The sequence below is a fragment of the Xyrauchen texanus genome, chromosome 41, assembly GCF_025860055.1.
Source record: "Xyrauchen texanus isolate HMW12.3.18 chromosome 41, RBS_HiC_50CHRs, whole genome shotgun sequence".
Classification (NCBI taxonomy): Eukaryota; Metazoa; Chordata; class Actinopteri; order Cypriniformes; family Catostomidae; genus Xyrauchen; species Xyrauchen texanus.
In genome coordinates, this window is record NC_068316.1 from 31884537 (window position 1) to 31900615 (window position 16079).

General features: G+C 38.4%; 1 protein-coding gene and 1 pseudogene across 2 annotated transcripts in view; one reads left to right on the top strand and one right to left on the bottom strand.

Moving 5' to 3' along the window:
* LOC127634470 (dipeptidyl aminopeptidase-like protein 6) overlaps nucleotides 1-5699 on the top strand; it is a 483292-nt gene extending 477593 nt beyond the window's left edge. For both annotated transcript variants that reach the window (XM_052114057.1, XM_052114056.1), the window contains exon 26: nucleotides 2310-5699. In XM_052114057.1, coding sequence (XP_051970017.1) covers nucleotides 2310-2459 — 150 coding nt within the window. In that variant the 3' untranslated portion in view covers nucleotides 2460-5699. The remainder of the gene's footprint in view (nucleotides 1-2309) is intronic.
* A 54-nt stretch (nucleotides 5700-5753) lies between these two features.
* On the bottom strand, nucleotides 5754-7835 carry LOC127634385 (threonine synthase-like 1; annotated as a pseudogene).
* Nucleotides 7836-16079: the final 8244 nt, after the last annotated feature.

Here is a 16079-nt window from a genome sequence, read left to right on the forward strand (position 1 = left end):
AGATAAAAAAAAAAATAACCAACAACAACTACAAAATAGTAATAATATGTTAAAAAATACTGTGAATGGAGAAGAAAATAAAATGCATATGATGATGTAAGTGGGTTGAGTTGGATGGTGCTATGGTAAATTATTGCTGTTATCTTATGGAAAGATAAACTGCTGTTTCTCTGTTAAATTATAAGGTGAAGATATTATTTGTAGCTAATCAAATAATTCAAGATACATTTTTAGACTTGTGTTCCCTTACGAAAATCGAGAGTTCATGGTAAATTTGCTGCAAATTGTCCATTGTTGTCAAAGGTTTGCTGGAGGTTAACCACTACCGGCGAAGAGCTGCAAACTTCTCGAAAACATTTGCAGCCGAATAAAAGTCTAATTTGCCTGTGAAAATAACGAGCAGCAAATTTGCTGTAAATTTGTGGCAAGTATGCAGCTAGTTTCGATTCAGTTTTGCAAAATCCAAAGAGAATGATCATACCTTTATTGTTTACACTAATATCAAGGTCTCTGAAAAGAGGTGTGGTTAGAGATATTTACATTCTGCTTGATTGAGTGATGATCTCAGTGATGGCGACATCTTCCACTGGTCGTGCTGGTGTGCGTTGCACTGGGAAAGGTGCTGAATCCCATTTCAACCTACTTGATCACGAAGCGCTGAGAAATGGCAATCTCCTGGAGCACCGAGAAGGTCTTACATTTTAACACGCAGATGACAGAAACTTGAATAGAAGGTTGACTCACGAGAACTTAACCATGTTGCGGGTGTTTCTGTTATTGTCTCCCTCTTCTTTGTGGAGTGGAGACTCAGAACAGGGACGGTAATTTTGTCTCCTTGCTTTCTGGACTGGAGACTCAGAACATGGTGTATCTGCTACTCTCTCTCTGGGGGGGGGAGACATGGAACATGTTGTGGCGTTTCTGTCTCTCTGGACTGGAGACTGAGAACAGAGTGTGTCTATTGAACAGGCACTTTTATTCCTTTCTCCTGATGAGGAGATTGTAATTTGTCTGGGCCACCCTTCCTTCACTGTGTGGAAGTATTTGCATAGTTAGCTTAAACCTTAGGATGGGAGTCAAGATGTGCCAATGTATTTTGGTGATAAGAAACCATCTGTGGACCAATGAGATCCCCCTTCCTTCCTGTATGATAAGATGTGTCTGTCAGTTGTCTGTGTAGATTTATTTGATGGCTGTCTGCTCTGCATTTATTTGTGTTGGTCCACAAAGATCCAGTCAAAATGTAGCAACTTTTCTTCCTCGTGACAGTTTGAGAGTAGTCCGTTCACTACACCCTGATCCTCAAAAAATGTTATCTTATTACATCAAAACACTTTTACTACAGCAAATGACTATAGTAAAAATTAAAAAAGGTCACTTTACTACATTTTACAGTTTGCATTACATAATCAACTACATTTACAATCAAATTGTGCGGTAGTTCAACCGATTGAGCATTGCACTACTGATGCAAATGACTGGGGTATAAGTCCTGAAGAGCACACGAGTCGACACATGAGCAGAAAGAGTCGTAGAAGCAGCACAAAATGAAGTGATTGCTTCAGCAATTGTGTTTTTCATCTCACATTTGCTTATTATGGCACTATCAGTTAGGTTTAAGCTTTAGGGTTGGGAGGTTGGTTTTGTTGATTTAAATCTCAATTGAGCAGTAACCTTTAAAACATCTGTTTAGGAAAACATTTAACGTCATCATTTTGCTAAAATAGTGCCACAGTCACGTAATTTACATGAGATCTGGCTTTACTGTTTTGTGCATGTTTTGTCCCTTTTGGTTTTACCATCAAAATGACAAATTATATAGATCATCAGTAGTGTTAACATTTGCAAAGAGGCTGAATTGCTTTCATACCAACTGCAATCCTTATATTTTAGTCCAGTCCATGTCAATTGTATCCTAGACCCCCGTTTTTAACAGCTTGATCTCATGAAAATTAAGTGACAGTGGAAACATTTTTGCAAAATGATACTACACTGTTCATTACACGTATCACGGCAGTTCTGAGGTGAAATGTACACTGTACATATATCATTTTTTTTAAATGTAGATATAGTATGAGTATCTACTTTGATTCTATGAGACCAGGTTGTGCAAACAGACCAAATGACTTGTCATACCATCTGCGAACCATATCCTAGAGTCCACATGAACCATATCCCAGTTACTTCTTGTGGAACTGAGTTCGGAAAATAGCTTTAACAGCAGCCAAACAAACTAAACAAGTGTTCTGTGTTCTATACCTGCAGTAATGATATTGAGCTTATTATCATGTTGTTGTGTCCTTCATTAGATCTACCCAGATGAAGGTCACTTCATTCACAACGAGGGAACACGGCAGCACCTAAGTCAGTCGCTGGTCAACTTCTTCGAGGAGTGTTTCCGGCTCCCAGAGCTTGTGTTTGAGGAGGCGCTGGAGGAGGAGAGTGAAGAGGAGGGTTAGACACCCCATCCATGATGCCCAACCACAAAGCCAGCTCCTTTTGCCACATAATATGCAACCCATGGATTTCAGCCCTTCTGTTTTCAGTTTGTTCAGTCAACGGTCCCTCCACACATTCCGGTGTCGCATGCTGATTCTGAAACTCCCCTTCAGGTGCTCCTCACCATCCATCAACCCTCTTCAGACTGCAGCCGTGCGGTGCGGCATGGCATTTGGCTGGTGCTACATCATCCCTCTAAACCCGGTAGGCCAGTTATGAGCTTCTGAGAGTGTTATGAAGTTTCTGGCTTGTCCATCACGTTGACGGATGAGAGGCTGTGATATTAACTGACTGCCGAGTATGATGGGCTTTGAATCCCAATCGCTGTGAAACTCACAGGAGACTGTGAACGTCTGGAATTGCAATAGCGAGACTGAGGGGTCATTTGGTATTCGAATCAAATAGGTATTTAGTGTTTTGGGAATTGTGGGGGGTTGTTGTAGGGAGAAAGTGTCATGTGTGCTTCAATCTTCTCATGTCAAGTTTTGCTCGTGTCTGGTGTTGCAGTGTAAAGTCGCACATGAATAAAATCACTTGGATATCGATAAAGCTCGTTTTCAGTGTTCAAGCGTGTTGCAGTCTTGGAAATCTTGTAGCCTCAAGTGTGTATTTAGATGGTGTTTCTTCATTGCGAAAACTTCATCAAGCAGAAGGGGAGTCGAAACAACGATTATCATTATTCTCGTACACCATGACAGTTTGATACGACTGTTGATGCCACTTCTCAGCATGCGTTTGGTCTGTCAGTGCTGGAAAAAGCACACTATCTTATTTTAGTCACTGTGCCTTATAATGGAGGTGAACAATCTATACGAGGAGCCTCCGTATGAATACCATGAGTCCTTCAAGGCTTATGTTTGATTGACCATGTCTGTACTTAAATTCTGACATCACAAAATCCATTATTGACTGTAATAGCATTATGATGAAACTGTTATTAGAAAATTATGTTTTTAACACTCTTTATTTGTGCATGTGTGAGCTAGTGTTGTTTTACCGGCAACAAAACTCGAACTCGCTCTGCGTCCGGCTAATAGTGGCTTTCCATCCACTATAAGGATCGAGTAATGGAGCATGAAATTCAAATGTATGATTGCAACATTACTTGAGTATTAAACTCTGTCTCTGAGGGTTTAGAAACACTTTTTTTTTGGTCAATTTGTTGATACATGCCCAGAAGTATCTGTATATAGAAGTAAAATGAGTAGTGTAGAAAAATATGAAGAGTGTTTAAGGAAAAGTTTGCCCAAAAATGAAAATTCACTTACTCATGTGCACGTCGTTCCAACCATGTATGACTTTTGAATGTGCTGTGGAACACAAAAGGAGATATTTTGAAGAATGTAATGCTCCTGTTATCCATTAAATGAAAGAATAACGTGACCAGAGACTGTCAAGCTCCAAAAAGGACAACAAAAACCTGCACCTGTTGCTTCAATTCTAAAGACATTTATAGAATGATCTTAAATATGAACGTTCAGAAAAACATATTCCCACTTTATAAAATCACAATTTATCTTAAGTTATTCATTTTTATTATAAATAACAAATACATTCATTGAGTGCGTTTACTATAAATTCTTCATACTACATTCTTCAACCAATGGCTATATCATTGCTAAACCTTGACTCCAAAAAGAGGTTTACATGCTCTTTTACATGTCATAAAACATGGCAACCGTGTTCTGTATCAAATGCATATTCTATTCTCTTGTGCTCGCTCTTGCCATAAATTATGCTGTGGATATCCCAAAAAAAAGCATTTACATTACACTTACATAATCTAAATATAACCACATTCTGACTCATATCGGAATATTCTCATTTATTACTACATTTAGTCAGTCACTGACTATTAGTACTTGCATCACTAAAAATAAAAATCATGTCAGTGTGGCACACTGGAGTATGAGCACAAAAAATATTTGTAGGCATGTTTGTCAGTTGACGTACAAATAAAAAACATTTTCACATCAGTTTCTGCCTTTATATCACGATTTGCTCCTCACTTTTGACGTTGGATCAATCCATGGAATTTAGGATCAAATCTGGTCGTATGTACGATAAGGCCCCATGTTTTGACAGCATTGGTTCTTGAATGTAACATGAAGGGCATGACGTGCCAAGTTTGCGCGAGAATGATTGAGATTTGAGAGGGAAGATTTTTTATATCTACTATAACATAAAGCTCTTGTATGACTTTAGAAAACTTTCAATATTGCACATGACATAAAATGTTCTATTTTATTTTTTCATTTTTTGGAACTTTAAAGTATCCATCCTATTTACCTTCATTATATGGAAAAAGCAGCATGAAATATGTTCCTAACATCATTCTATTTATTTTTTGGAAGAATAAGTCATATGAAACGACATGAGTGTGAGTAAACTTTTCATTTATGTGAGAACTATATCTTTAACACTTGTGAAATACAGTACTGTGCAAATGTTTCGCATAACAGCTGTGGCCAACTCACTGTAGTTTGCTCATTTTCATTATTTAAGTCCTAAAAATTATTTATGGTATTTGTATGGAAATTGGTCTCAGTGCTTTGCACAGTACTGTATATGAACTGTTATCGGTTGTACTTTTTGCATATAAAAGCTATTGAGGATGAAATGTGTTTTATTTAGTTTGAATGATATGTTCATGTTAAACTTGATGCATTCATAGTGCATGTCGAAAAACCATTTGCAACTTAAAAGCTATTTTTTAAAACTGGTCAAATATGTGCATAGTATTTTTGACGGCTTGAATGTTCTTTACCGACCTGCATATCATTTCCGGTAGTTTCGTAAGTGAGATCTCAGTCTTGTCTGCTTAATGTATAAATGTTACTCAAATATAATTTAAGTCTCTGAATATCTGAGTGTTTCTTGTACATAAAGCATTTGAAGGTGTTTTATTCTACTGTATCAAGGGTAATGAAGGTCACGTTACTATGAACTGAAATGTGCGCAATGACAGATAATCATATGGGACCAAGAGTATGATGGGATGAGTAGGCATCTGTGTGACAACTGTCAGATTACAAACTATTTTATCATCACCTTTGTTATGATTTGTTTTGAACCTCAGTTGGAGAGAAAAAAAAAGGACAAATACATAAGTAACCAAAATAAACTGAAATCCTTCATCGCTGCTGTCCCGATGTCTTGATTGATAACAGTGAATTCATTCAAGTAATAAAACACAAAGATTCCACAGAAAAAAGGTTTGAAGGAAGTAAATGATGACAGAATTTTTACAGACATCACCATCTAGTGAATATTTGTAGTATTGTCTCACTGAACCTTCTAGAATTGAGCACATTAAAGTCAGCAAAACATGCTTCTCCACTGATTTTTACATGACACTTTAGCAGTGCTTCATGCATCTGTTCCTGTCCTCCTCTAACTGCTCAACAGGGTCCTGTGGGATATTTGGACACCGAAGAGCTTTTAAAACTTCCCATGATGTGCTGTAGAGCATATCACAAGCGGACAGGTTTTGTCATGCAAATGGTTGGGCACCACTTTAATAACGGCTGTGTGAGTGGCCATTGTGTAGCCTGTTCTTGTGTGCACCTCACAAATTGCCTGCAAACAGTTGTCATCTGAGGACCAACCTGCTTGACCGTCCAGATTTATATTCTGCTATAAAGCCTCTGGTACTTCAAAGAACTGATCTCTTTCTAGATTCAAGAACAGATCTCTGACAAGACAACCATCCCCACTGGACACATGATGGATAAACCTCTTAAGATTCGAAGACTTCAGAATAACAATGGAAGGAGAGTTGGAAACAAGCAACTTCCTGCCGCGGAGATCGTACTGGGCACTTGCGATAAAATTGGATACAACGCAGCTATGATTGGTTGCACAGATCACCTTCCGTATTGGGATTCCCATTTTTTTGTGTACAAGGCTGACAAGGCATTGCCAAAGTTTTCAGTGGAGATGCACATATCAATGATCACCAAACGTCAACACCCGACTTTAAAGCGGGTCCAGGTAAGCCGAGCAGTGGTACACCACTTGTGGCAGCAATCAAGCCCAGTTTATTGTGGTATATTCTACTGCTATGTGTCCCGTTAAGCTTGAGTCTCCAAACACTGGCTTAATGGTCCTCTGACAGAAGGCAAAATCAGAAAAGATGCTGACAGATCCGGTCATCTGTAGCTTCTGAATCTCACTCCGTTCTCTGGGAAGACCACAACCACCCCGATCCTCTCCCGGTCACTGTCTTTATTACCGAAGCCATTCAGAACTGCGCTACCGGAGTCCCCAGATGTACTGACAAGAATAATGTAGTTGCACATCTGAGGAAGGTAGTGTGAAAAATTTGTGCTTTAGTTTCATCTCAAGGTCTTTGAAAGACGCAGTGGGGCCGTGAAAAATTTCAAGAATATACTGATTCTTGACAAGGTGTTTAAGAGGCACAACTGATTGATTGGCAAAGTTTTGCCCATAGGCACGATGCACCATTGTGCTCAAGTCTGCATGGGACACATCCATAAGATGGATACAGTTCTCCAATATGGCCAAAGCTCTAGTTGCAAATGGCATGTAAGCAATTCTCAACCACTCAGAAGGTTCCAGTTTGGGGAATCCTTTCTTTGGTACGTCAAGTCCTCCATCTGGTGCAAGATCCTCTACAATGACATTACTAAATAACTTGTGGCCACTTGTTGGTACAACATTTTCATTTGACATCAGGCTTCTTGTTGAGACAAACATCTCTGATTCTAAGTCCTCATACCTACCGAGAGTTCTCAGGACTTTATCGGCTACTTCCACAGCAGGTTCTCCAGTCCCACAAAGCACTCGTGCATCCAGCCATTTCTCATAAAACGGTTTCCTGTACTGCAGTATCTCTCGCATAGAAATACCAGTGTCCTGACCAGCGATTCTGGTCAGACATCAGCCTAAGCATAATATCCTCCCAGATACAGAGAACTTCAGATGCTGTATAGCATCCATATGCAGTGGATTGGAGCCGGTCAGTGAAATTACACTTCCTTTAGCAGTTAAGTTGCACACAGCCTGACCTTCTTCTTCAATGAAACGCTCTCCACCGTCCTCAGAGAGCTTGTCTGCCACACTCATCCCCCATGTCCTTTCAAGTATGTCATCATCCAGATCAATAACAGGCATCCCTAACCTGTGTCCCCAATCTGCCCCACACATGTCTTCCCTGCTCCAGGACCTATCAGGAGATTGTTTCTCTCATGATGTTTAGAGATTTTACTGGATAGAATGCTGTAGTGAAGTACGGAGGAGAACCAAGTGGAGAAAAATAACAGGCAAGTCTTCAGCCTTCCCACTTTAGCCAACAACTTGCAAAAAGGGATCATCTTGTTAAAAAGATAATAGATTCTGGAAAACAGTAATACATTAAGGAATTAAGACCATATCAGTAGATTTGACAGCAGCAGCACTTTCAGGAACTGTCACTAAAATACAAGCTGTATAAAGACTATAATAGATTACATTTATTCAGTCAGTCTAATCAATGTACTGTGGTTGTTTTTTGTTATTTAATAAAGAATAACTACATATGGTGTGCATTTTTCATGACAGTTTCATATGCTCTCCTTGATTTTTGGCTTTTATACTATGGTTTAAATGTTTTAGACTTGTTCTTGTTTTTGAAAGAAATTGATGCTTCTCTTCACCGAGTATGCATTAAATTGATCAAACATACTGCCAAAAACATTTGTTATGTTGCAAATTATTAAACAGTTTTATATTTTTATAAAAATAAAAAAAATAAAAGTTTGCTCATGATAGCAAACCCCAGCAGTCATTAATCCAGGCCTTTTTCAGTTGATGAGGTTTTGAGTACACTTGTATTTCTTACAAGTCGTATTTTGATTTTAAAATGGCTAAAAAGAAAGACTTTTCTCCTGAAATTCAATATTAAATGTTTTTTTAAAGAGATAGGGAGACATAGATGAAGGCTAATCCAAGCAGTTTTGAAAGAAGAAATCAAACTGGATCTAAACAGAATATAGAGGGAAGTGGACGGCCCAGATGCACAACCAGAAAACAAGCATATCAGAGTCTCTAGTTTGAGAAACATACCTCTCATAGGTCCTAAACTGGCAGATTTGATTAATAGATCAAAAGTACATGTACAGGATTCTTGGATGAACAGAAAGTTTGATGAACAACATTTATTCAAATAGATTCATATTAATAATAAATTTAGCGTTTCTGAACTCAAACTCGGGCTCTCACTGGCCAGCCATGTTTCCTTCAAATAAATCAATTATTAATGAATGGTGGTGTAGTGGTGTAAAGCACATAACTGGTAATCTGGTAATCAGAAGGTTGCTGGTTTGATCCCCACAGCCACCACCATTGTGTCCTTGAGCAAGGCACTTAACTCCAGGTTGCTCCGGGGGGATTGTCCCTGTAATAAGTGCACTGTAAGTCACTTTGGATAAAAGCATCTGCCAAATGCATAAATGTAAATGTAAATAAAATAAGAGCTAAACTGTTTAATGTTGCTAGGCAGCAGTTGTCATAGAGACAGATGGTAAACAGCACTCCATCAGCCAACACACTGCACATAAAACAGCTTGAAAACTGTTTTTGTTTGTTATTATTGTTCTGTTGCATCAGCCATCATGGGCGACACCATCATCTTTCCTCCAGGGAGCATCTATAACCTTATTCCCAGAGAAAAGGTGAAAACCATGTATCCACCCAGGTAAAACATCACTGATTGCACTTTATTAGTGAGATAACAGGCCACAAGATGATCATCATTTAACAGTATTATAATACATTTCCTCTACTGACATTTATCATCTATTGATTTAGCACTGTCATCTTTTATCTAGTAGTTTTGGAAACAATTTCTGATTGTAGGGTGAATCTCAAAAAACATTGCATTTTTACAATATTTTCATGAAAATTAATAATTTACCCCAATTTCACATAACTGTAATGTTAAAAAAATAATTGCGGTTTCTATAGTGAGAGACTCTTGTGCACCGGCTACTGCGAAATAGGGGGAAATACCCCCACTTGGATGGCTATATTACCACTGAAAAAAGCTGACCTTCAGACAGCATCTATGCTTGAGAGTGGCAACAGGTGATTGCAAATGCTCCGTCTTTCTCTCTCACACATACACACACACGCACATCCATCCATCATTGTTTATCCAATAACTTGTTTGAAACAGCACAAGCCGTGATACTATTTCTGAAATGATATTTTTGTATTGGTGTTTGGTATTTTTGTGCAGCTTGATATAAGAAATATTTGGGGAAAAAAGTCTGGGCTTAATAGCTACTAATTACTAGTTGCTAATTACTAGTTCTCTATTATTATTAGAATCTAGTGAGAACAGTCATTTAGGATAATAAGAATTACAAACAAACTCAAATGTAATACATTCATACCAGACACATTAATGAAAGTTTGCAGTTTTAAATGTTCGTAACTGTCATGAAAATAATGTCAAACACAGTCTTAATTTGTTTTATGCTAAATATAATTTCTTATTTATTTTATTTTTGGGTGACTGTGACCACAAAAATGACTAGCAACATGCTAGCAATGCCTAGCTACGTGCTAACAGTTCCTAGCATATACTAAAACATGCTAGCAACATAATAGCATTGACTAGATACATGCTAAATCATATTAGCAACAACTTGTTCATGCTAAAACATGCTAAGAACACCTAGCTACATGCTAACATTAATTAGCTACATGTTAAAACATGCTAGAAATGCCAAGCTACACACTAACGCATGCCAGCAATGCCTAGCTACATACAGTGCATTCAGAAAGTATTCAGACCCCTTAAATATTTTCACATTTTGTTATTTGCAAATTTATTAAAAAGAAAAAAATGAAATATCGCATTGACATTAGTATTCAGACCCTTAACTCTGTACTTAGTTGAAGCACTTTGGCAGCGATTACAGCCTCAAGTCTTCTGGGGTCTGATGCGGCAAATTTTGCATACCTGATTTTGTGATTTTCTGCCATTCTTCTCTGCAGATCTTCTCAAGCTCTGTCAGGTTGGATGGGGACCATCAGTGGACAGCAATTTTCAGGTCTCTCCAGAGATGTTTGATCGGGTTCAAGTCTGGGCTGTGGCTGGGCCACTCAAGGACATTCATGGAGTTGTACCTAAACCACTCTTGCATTGTCTTGGCTGTGTGCTTAGGGTCATTGTCCTGTTTGAAAGTGAACCTTCTGCCCGGTCTGAGGTCCTGAGTGCTCTGGACCAGGTTTTCATTAAGGATATCTCTGTATTTTGCTGCATTCAGCTTTCCTTTAACCCTGACCAGCCCCCCAGTCCCTGCCGCTAAAAACACCTCCACAGCATGATGCTACCACCACCATGCTTCATCTTTGGGATTGTATTGCGCAGGTGATGAGCGGTGCCTGGTTTCCTACAGACATGACGCATGACATCTGAGAGTCCTTTAGGTGCTTTTTTTATGTGTCTTGCTTCCGTCTGGCCACTCTGCCATAAAGCCCAGATCGGTGGAGTGTTGCAGTAATGGTTGTCCTTCTGCAAGTTTCTCCCATCTCCACACATGATCTCCGAAGCTCAACCAGAGTGGTCAGCGGTCTCCCGATTGCTCAGTTTGGATGGGTGGCCAGCTCTAGGAAGTGTCCTGGTTGTTCCAAACTTCTTCCATTTAAGAATTATGGAGACCACTGTGCTCATTGGAACCTTCAATGCAGCCAAATGTTTTGTAGCCTTCCCCAGGTCTGTGCCTTGACACAATCCTGTCTCTGAGCTCTGCAGGCAGTTCCTTTGACCTGGCTTGGTTTTTGCTCTGATATGCATTTTCAGCTGTGATACCTTATATAGACAGGTGTGTGCCTTTCCAAATCATGTCCAATCAACTAAATTTGCCACAGGTGGACTCCAATCAAAGTATAGAAAGATATCTATGATGATCCAGAGAAATAGGATGCACCTGAGCTATATTTCAAGTGTCATAACAAAGGGTCTGAATACTTATGTAAATGTGATATTTCAGTTTTTTCTTTTTTTAAATTTGTTATCAAAGTTATAAAAAGCCTGTTTTTTCTTTGTCATTATGGGGTATGGAGTGTAGAAAAAAAAAGCATTTTAGCATAACGATGCAAAATAACAAAATGTGAAAGGTATCTGAATACTTTCTGAATGCTCTATATGTAGCTTTTCAAGCCAACATAAACTATGTCTACAAACATTACAATCTAGTTAATATATGATGTATTTAGATTATTTAGATTAAAATGGCATTTTTGTGCAGCTGTATATAATGAAGATTTGGGGGGAGGGGAGAATTGTCTTGACTAGAAGCTATTAATTACTAGTTGTCTATTATTATTAAAATCTAGTAAGAACAATAATTTAAGATAATAAGAATTACAAACAAATTCAGAAGTAAAACATTCATACCAGATGCAGAGTTTGGGGTTTTAAATGTACTTAATTGTCATGAAAATAATTTAAAAATGCAAAAAAAAAATATATATATATATATATATATATAAGTTTTCACTACGCTTCACTTTTTCCACATTTGTTATGTTACAGCCTTATTCCAAAATTGATTAAATTCATTATTTTCTTTAAAATTCTACAAACAATACCCCATAATGACATTGTGAAAGAAGTTTGTTTGAAAGCTTTGCAAATTTATGAAAAATAAAAAAGGAAAACAAATCACATGTACATAAGTATTCACTGCCTTTGCCATGACACTCAAAATTGAGCTCAGGTGCTTCCTGTTTCCACTGATCATCCTTGAGATGTTTCTACAACTTGATTGGTGTCCACCTGTGGTAAATTCAGTTGATTGGACATGATTTGGAAAGGCACACACATGTCTACATGAGGTCCCACAGTTAACAGTGTATGTCAGAATACAAATCAAGCCATGAAGTCCAAGGAATTGTCTGTAGACCTCTGAGACTGGATTGTATTGAGGCACAGATCTGGGGAAGGGTACAGAAAAATGTTTGCAGCATTGAAGGTCCCAATAAGCACAGTGGCCTCCATCATCCGTAAATGGAAGAAGTTTGGAACCACCAGGACTCATCCTAGAGCTGGCCGCCCGGCCAAACTGAGCGATCGAGGGAGAAGTGCCTTATTCAGGGAGGTGACCAAGAACCTGATGGTCATTCTGACAGAGCTCCAGCATTTCTCTGTGGAGAGAGGAGAACCTTCCAGAAGAATAACCATCTCTGCAGCACTCCACCAATCAGGCCTGAATGGTAGAGTGGCCAGAAGGAAGCCACTCCTCGGTAAAAGGCACATTACAGCCCACCTGAAGGACTCTCAGACCATGAGAAACAAAATTCTCTGGTCTGATGAAACAAAGATTTAACTCTTTGGCCTGAATGGCAAGCGTCATGTCTGGAGGAAACCATACACTGCTCATCACCTGGCCAATACCATCTCTACAGTGAAGCATGGAGGTGGCAGCATCATGCTGTGGGGATGTTTTTCAGTGGCAGGAACTGGGAGACTGGTCAGGGTCGAGGGAAAGGTGAATACATCAATGTACAGAGACATCCTTAGTGAAAACCTGCTCCAGAGCGCTCTGGACCTCAGACTGGGGTGAAGGTTCACCTTCCAACAGGACAACGACCCTAAGCACACAGCCAAGATAACAAAGGAGTGGCTACGGGACAACTCTGTGAATATCCTTGAGTGGCCCAGCCAGAGCCCAGACTTGAACCTGATTGAACATCTCTGGATAGATCTGAAAATGGCTGTGCACTGACGCTCCCCATCCAACCTGATGGAGCTTGAGAGGTCCTGCAAAGAAGAATGGGACAAACTGTCCAAAAATTGGTGTGCCAAGCTTGTAGCATCATACTCAAAAAGACTTGAGGCTGTAATTGGTGCCAAAGGTGCTTCAACAAAGTATTGAGCAAAGGCTGTGAATACTTATGTACATGTGATTTTTTTTTTTTTGGTTTTTTATTTTTAATAAATTTGCAAAGATTTCAAACAAACTTATTTCACGTTGTCATTATGGGGTATTGTTTGTAGAATTTTGAAGAAAATAATGAATTTAATAATTTTGGAATGTGGCTGTAACATCATAAAATGTGGAAAAAGTGAAGCGTAGTGAATACTTTCTGGGTGCACTGTATTTTACAAGTGGGACTGTTTCCAGACTTTCCAGACAGGATTCAGAGTATTGAAATTTGAAATATGTCCTAATAAACAAGTTTTAGTTACATTTAAATGCTGTTTCTGCTAAAGCAGGTATTTAAATTGTATGCTGTATGATATAAATATGATATGTAATATGATATAAAAATAATATGAATGTTTAGATTATATTTTAACTAGTGTTTATGCTATCATTAATGAAGCTTGAGCTTGCAAATATGTGTTCGGTGTAAATGTGTCAAATGTGATGTAAATATGCCCATATTAGAAAATCAGCATATTATAATGATTTCTGAAGGATCATGTGACACTGAAGACTGCAGTAATGATGCTGAAAATTCAGATTTGATCACAAATTGCATTTTACAATATATTCAAATAGAAAACTGTTCTTTTAAATTGTAAAATGAGTTCACACAATGTTTTTACTGTATTTTGGATCAAATAAATGCAGTCTTGGTGAGCAAAAGAGACTTCTTTTAACGGTAAAACTTGATTTTGATCATTAAGTCTCCTTACATTCACTCTCACATTCATTCTCTTTCTGTCACATTCTTCATTGATAGGCCCAGAGGAGGGGTTTTTGTCTCCTCAGGTGTGAATTACGAGGTAATTTTTCACAGACTCTGAAAAAGAACTGGGATGATCTTAATCATCAGTACCAGGTTTTTTTTTTTTCATAGATATGACACCCACAAAACACATGAAGGAGCATCTGGAGTTGGAGATGAAGCAGCTAGAGAAAAACATTGATCTGATTGAGCGAAACTAGACCATCTACATCGCTAATAACGGAGTGTGATTTTAGCAAGGGGCTCTGAGTGAAGCAAACAGTTTAGATAAAGTTACAACGTGAAACAAGCAAATGTTTATTTTCATTGCAATAAAGATTGTGTTAGAGCAGGGCCCACGGCCCGTCGGACAAGACTGAGGATTGATTTTTGTTCTTTGAAAAAGAGATTATGTAAAGATTGCGTTCAGGCTATGATGTTATTACAACTATTGACCTGAAGATGTCGCTTGTTCTTAACTGACCTGCTGATCACTCTAGGATCCTAGCATGCAACAACTATCACTTGTACATCATTTACAAGGTAAATTGAGCTACATTTTACCTCAGCTTGTCAGCGAGATGTAAAGGGTAAATAAAATAAAATGGTAAAAGGCATAAAATGTTTTTACGAAATCTGTGACAGTGCGGGAATCACCAAATGCCATCTAATGCCATTTCGCTCGTACTTGTGAAAAATTTACAAGTTGTTATAAGAGAGATAAACTTTGAAGAAATGCGCAATTGAGATGCCTGACAGATTGTTGAAAAGTCTTGCAAATAGAGAGAATGTTCTCTGACTCAGAGTGTATGTTGTGGTGCTGAAATGTTTTGTGTTAATGCACTGAAATGTTATGTTCTTGTATCCAGTACTGTTATTGATGATAATATTTAGATTTTTATCTAATACCTATAAGCTGTTTTATACTGTTTTTATAAACATTGTTAAATACAAATTTTAATTTAGGAAACAAAATCTTTAAAAGCACATTCATAGATAGATTACCCAAAATAATGAGGCCCCTTGGTAGAGAGGAGACAAATGTTGGCCCTTGCAACCTTCAAAGTTGCCCATCCCTGTGATAGAGGAACTGCATGATCTCTGGACAATTTCATCAGTTATTATTGCAAAACAATATGGCATGGTGTTTGTTGTTATTGTTGTTGGCTGTGCTTGTGATTATATCTCTGGTTAACCATCAGTGCGCACACTATAAACAGTTTATTGCTGATCTAAGGAGAAGTTTGATCACTTACTGGTCATTCATTTTTATTTTGTTATTAGTGTCATTACTAGCAACTGTTTAAAACATCATACTACTGACAACTACACAGAATATCATAACACACTAAAAACACTAAACACTAAAACACATAGCCAGATGCTGGCTACCACCCAGAACACCTTAGCAACTGCTAAAATACTTAGAACATCTTAGCATCCAGATTGCAACACCCAGGCAACCAACCAGAATACCCAAGCAACTACTACAACACCCAGAACACCATAGCAACTGCATAGCAACACCCTGGCAACCACTTGAGAACAGCCTTGCAACTGCTAAAACACTCAGAACACCTTAACAATTAAAAGAAATACTGAGAACACATTAGCAACCTCATATCAACACCTTGACAACCACCCAGAACACCCTATCAAGTGCTAAAACACTCAGAACACCTTAGCAACCGCATTGCAACACCCTGGCGACTACCTACAACATCGTAGCTACTGCTAACAACAATCCGAATCAGAACACCTTAGCAAACACATAGCCAGATGCTGGCAACCACCCAGAGCACGCTTGCAACCGCTAAAACATTTAGAACACCTTAGCAGCACACACAAACACTTCAGAACACCCTAGCAAATACTATGACACATGTTATGCA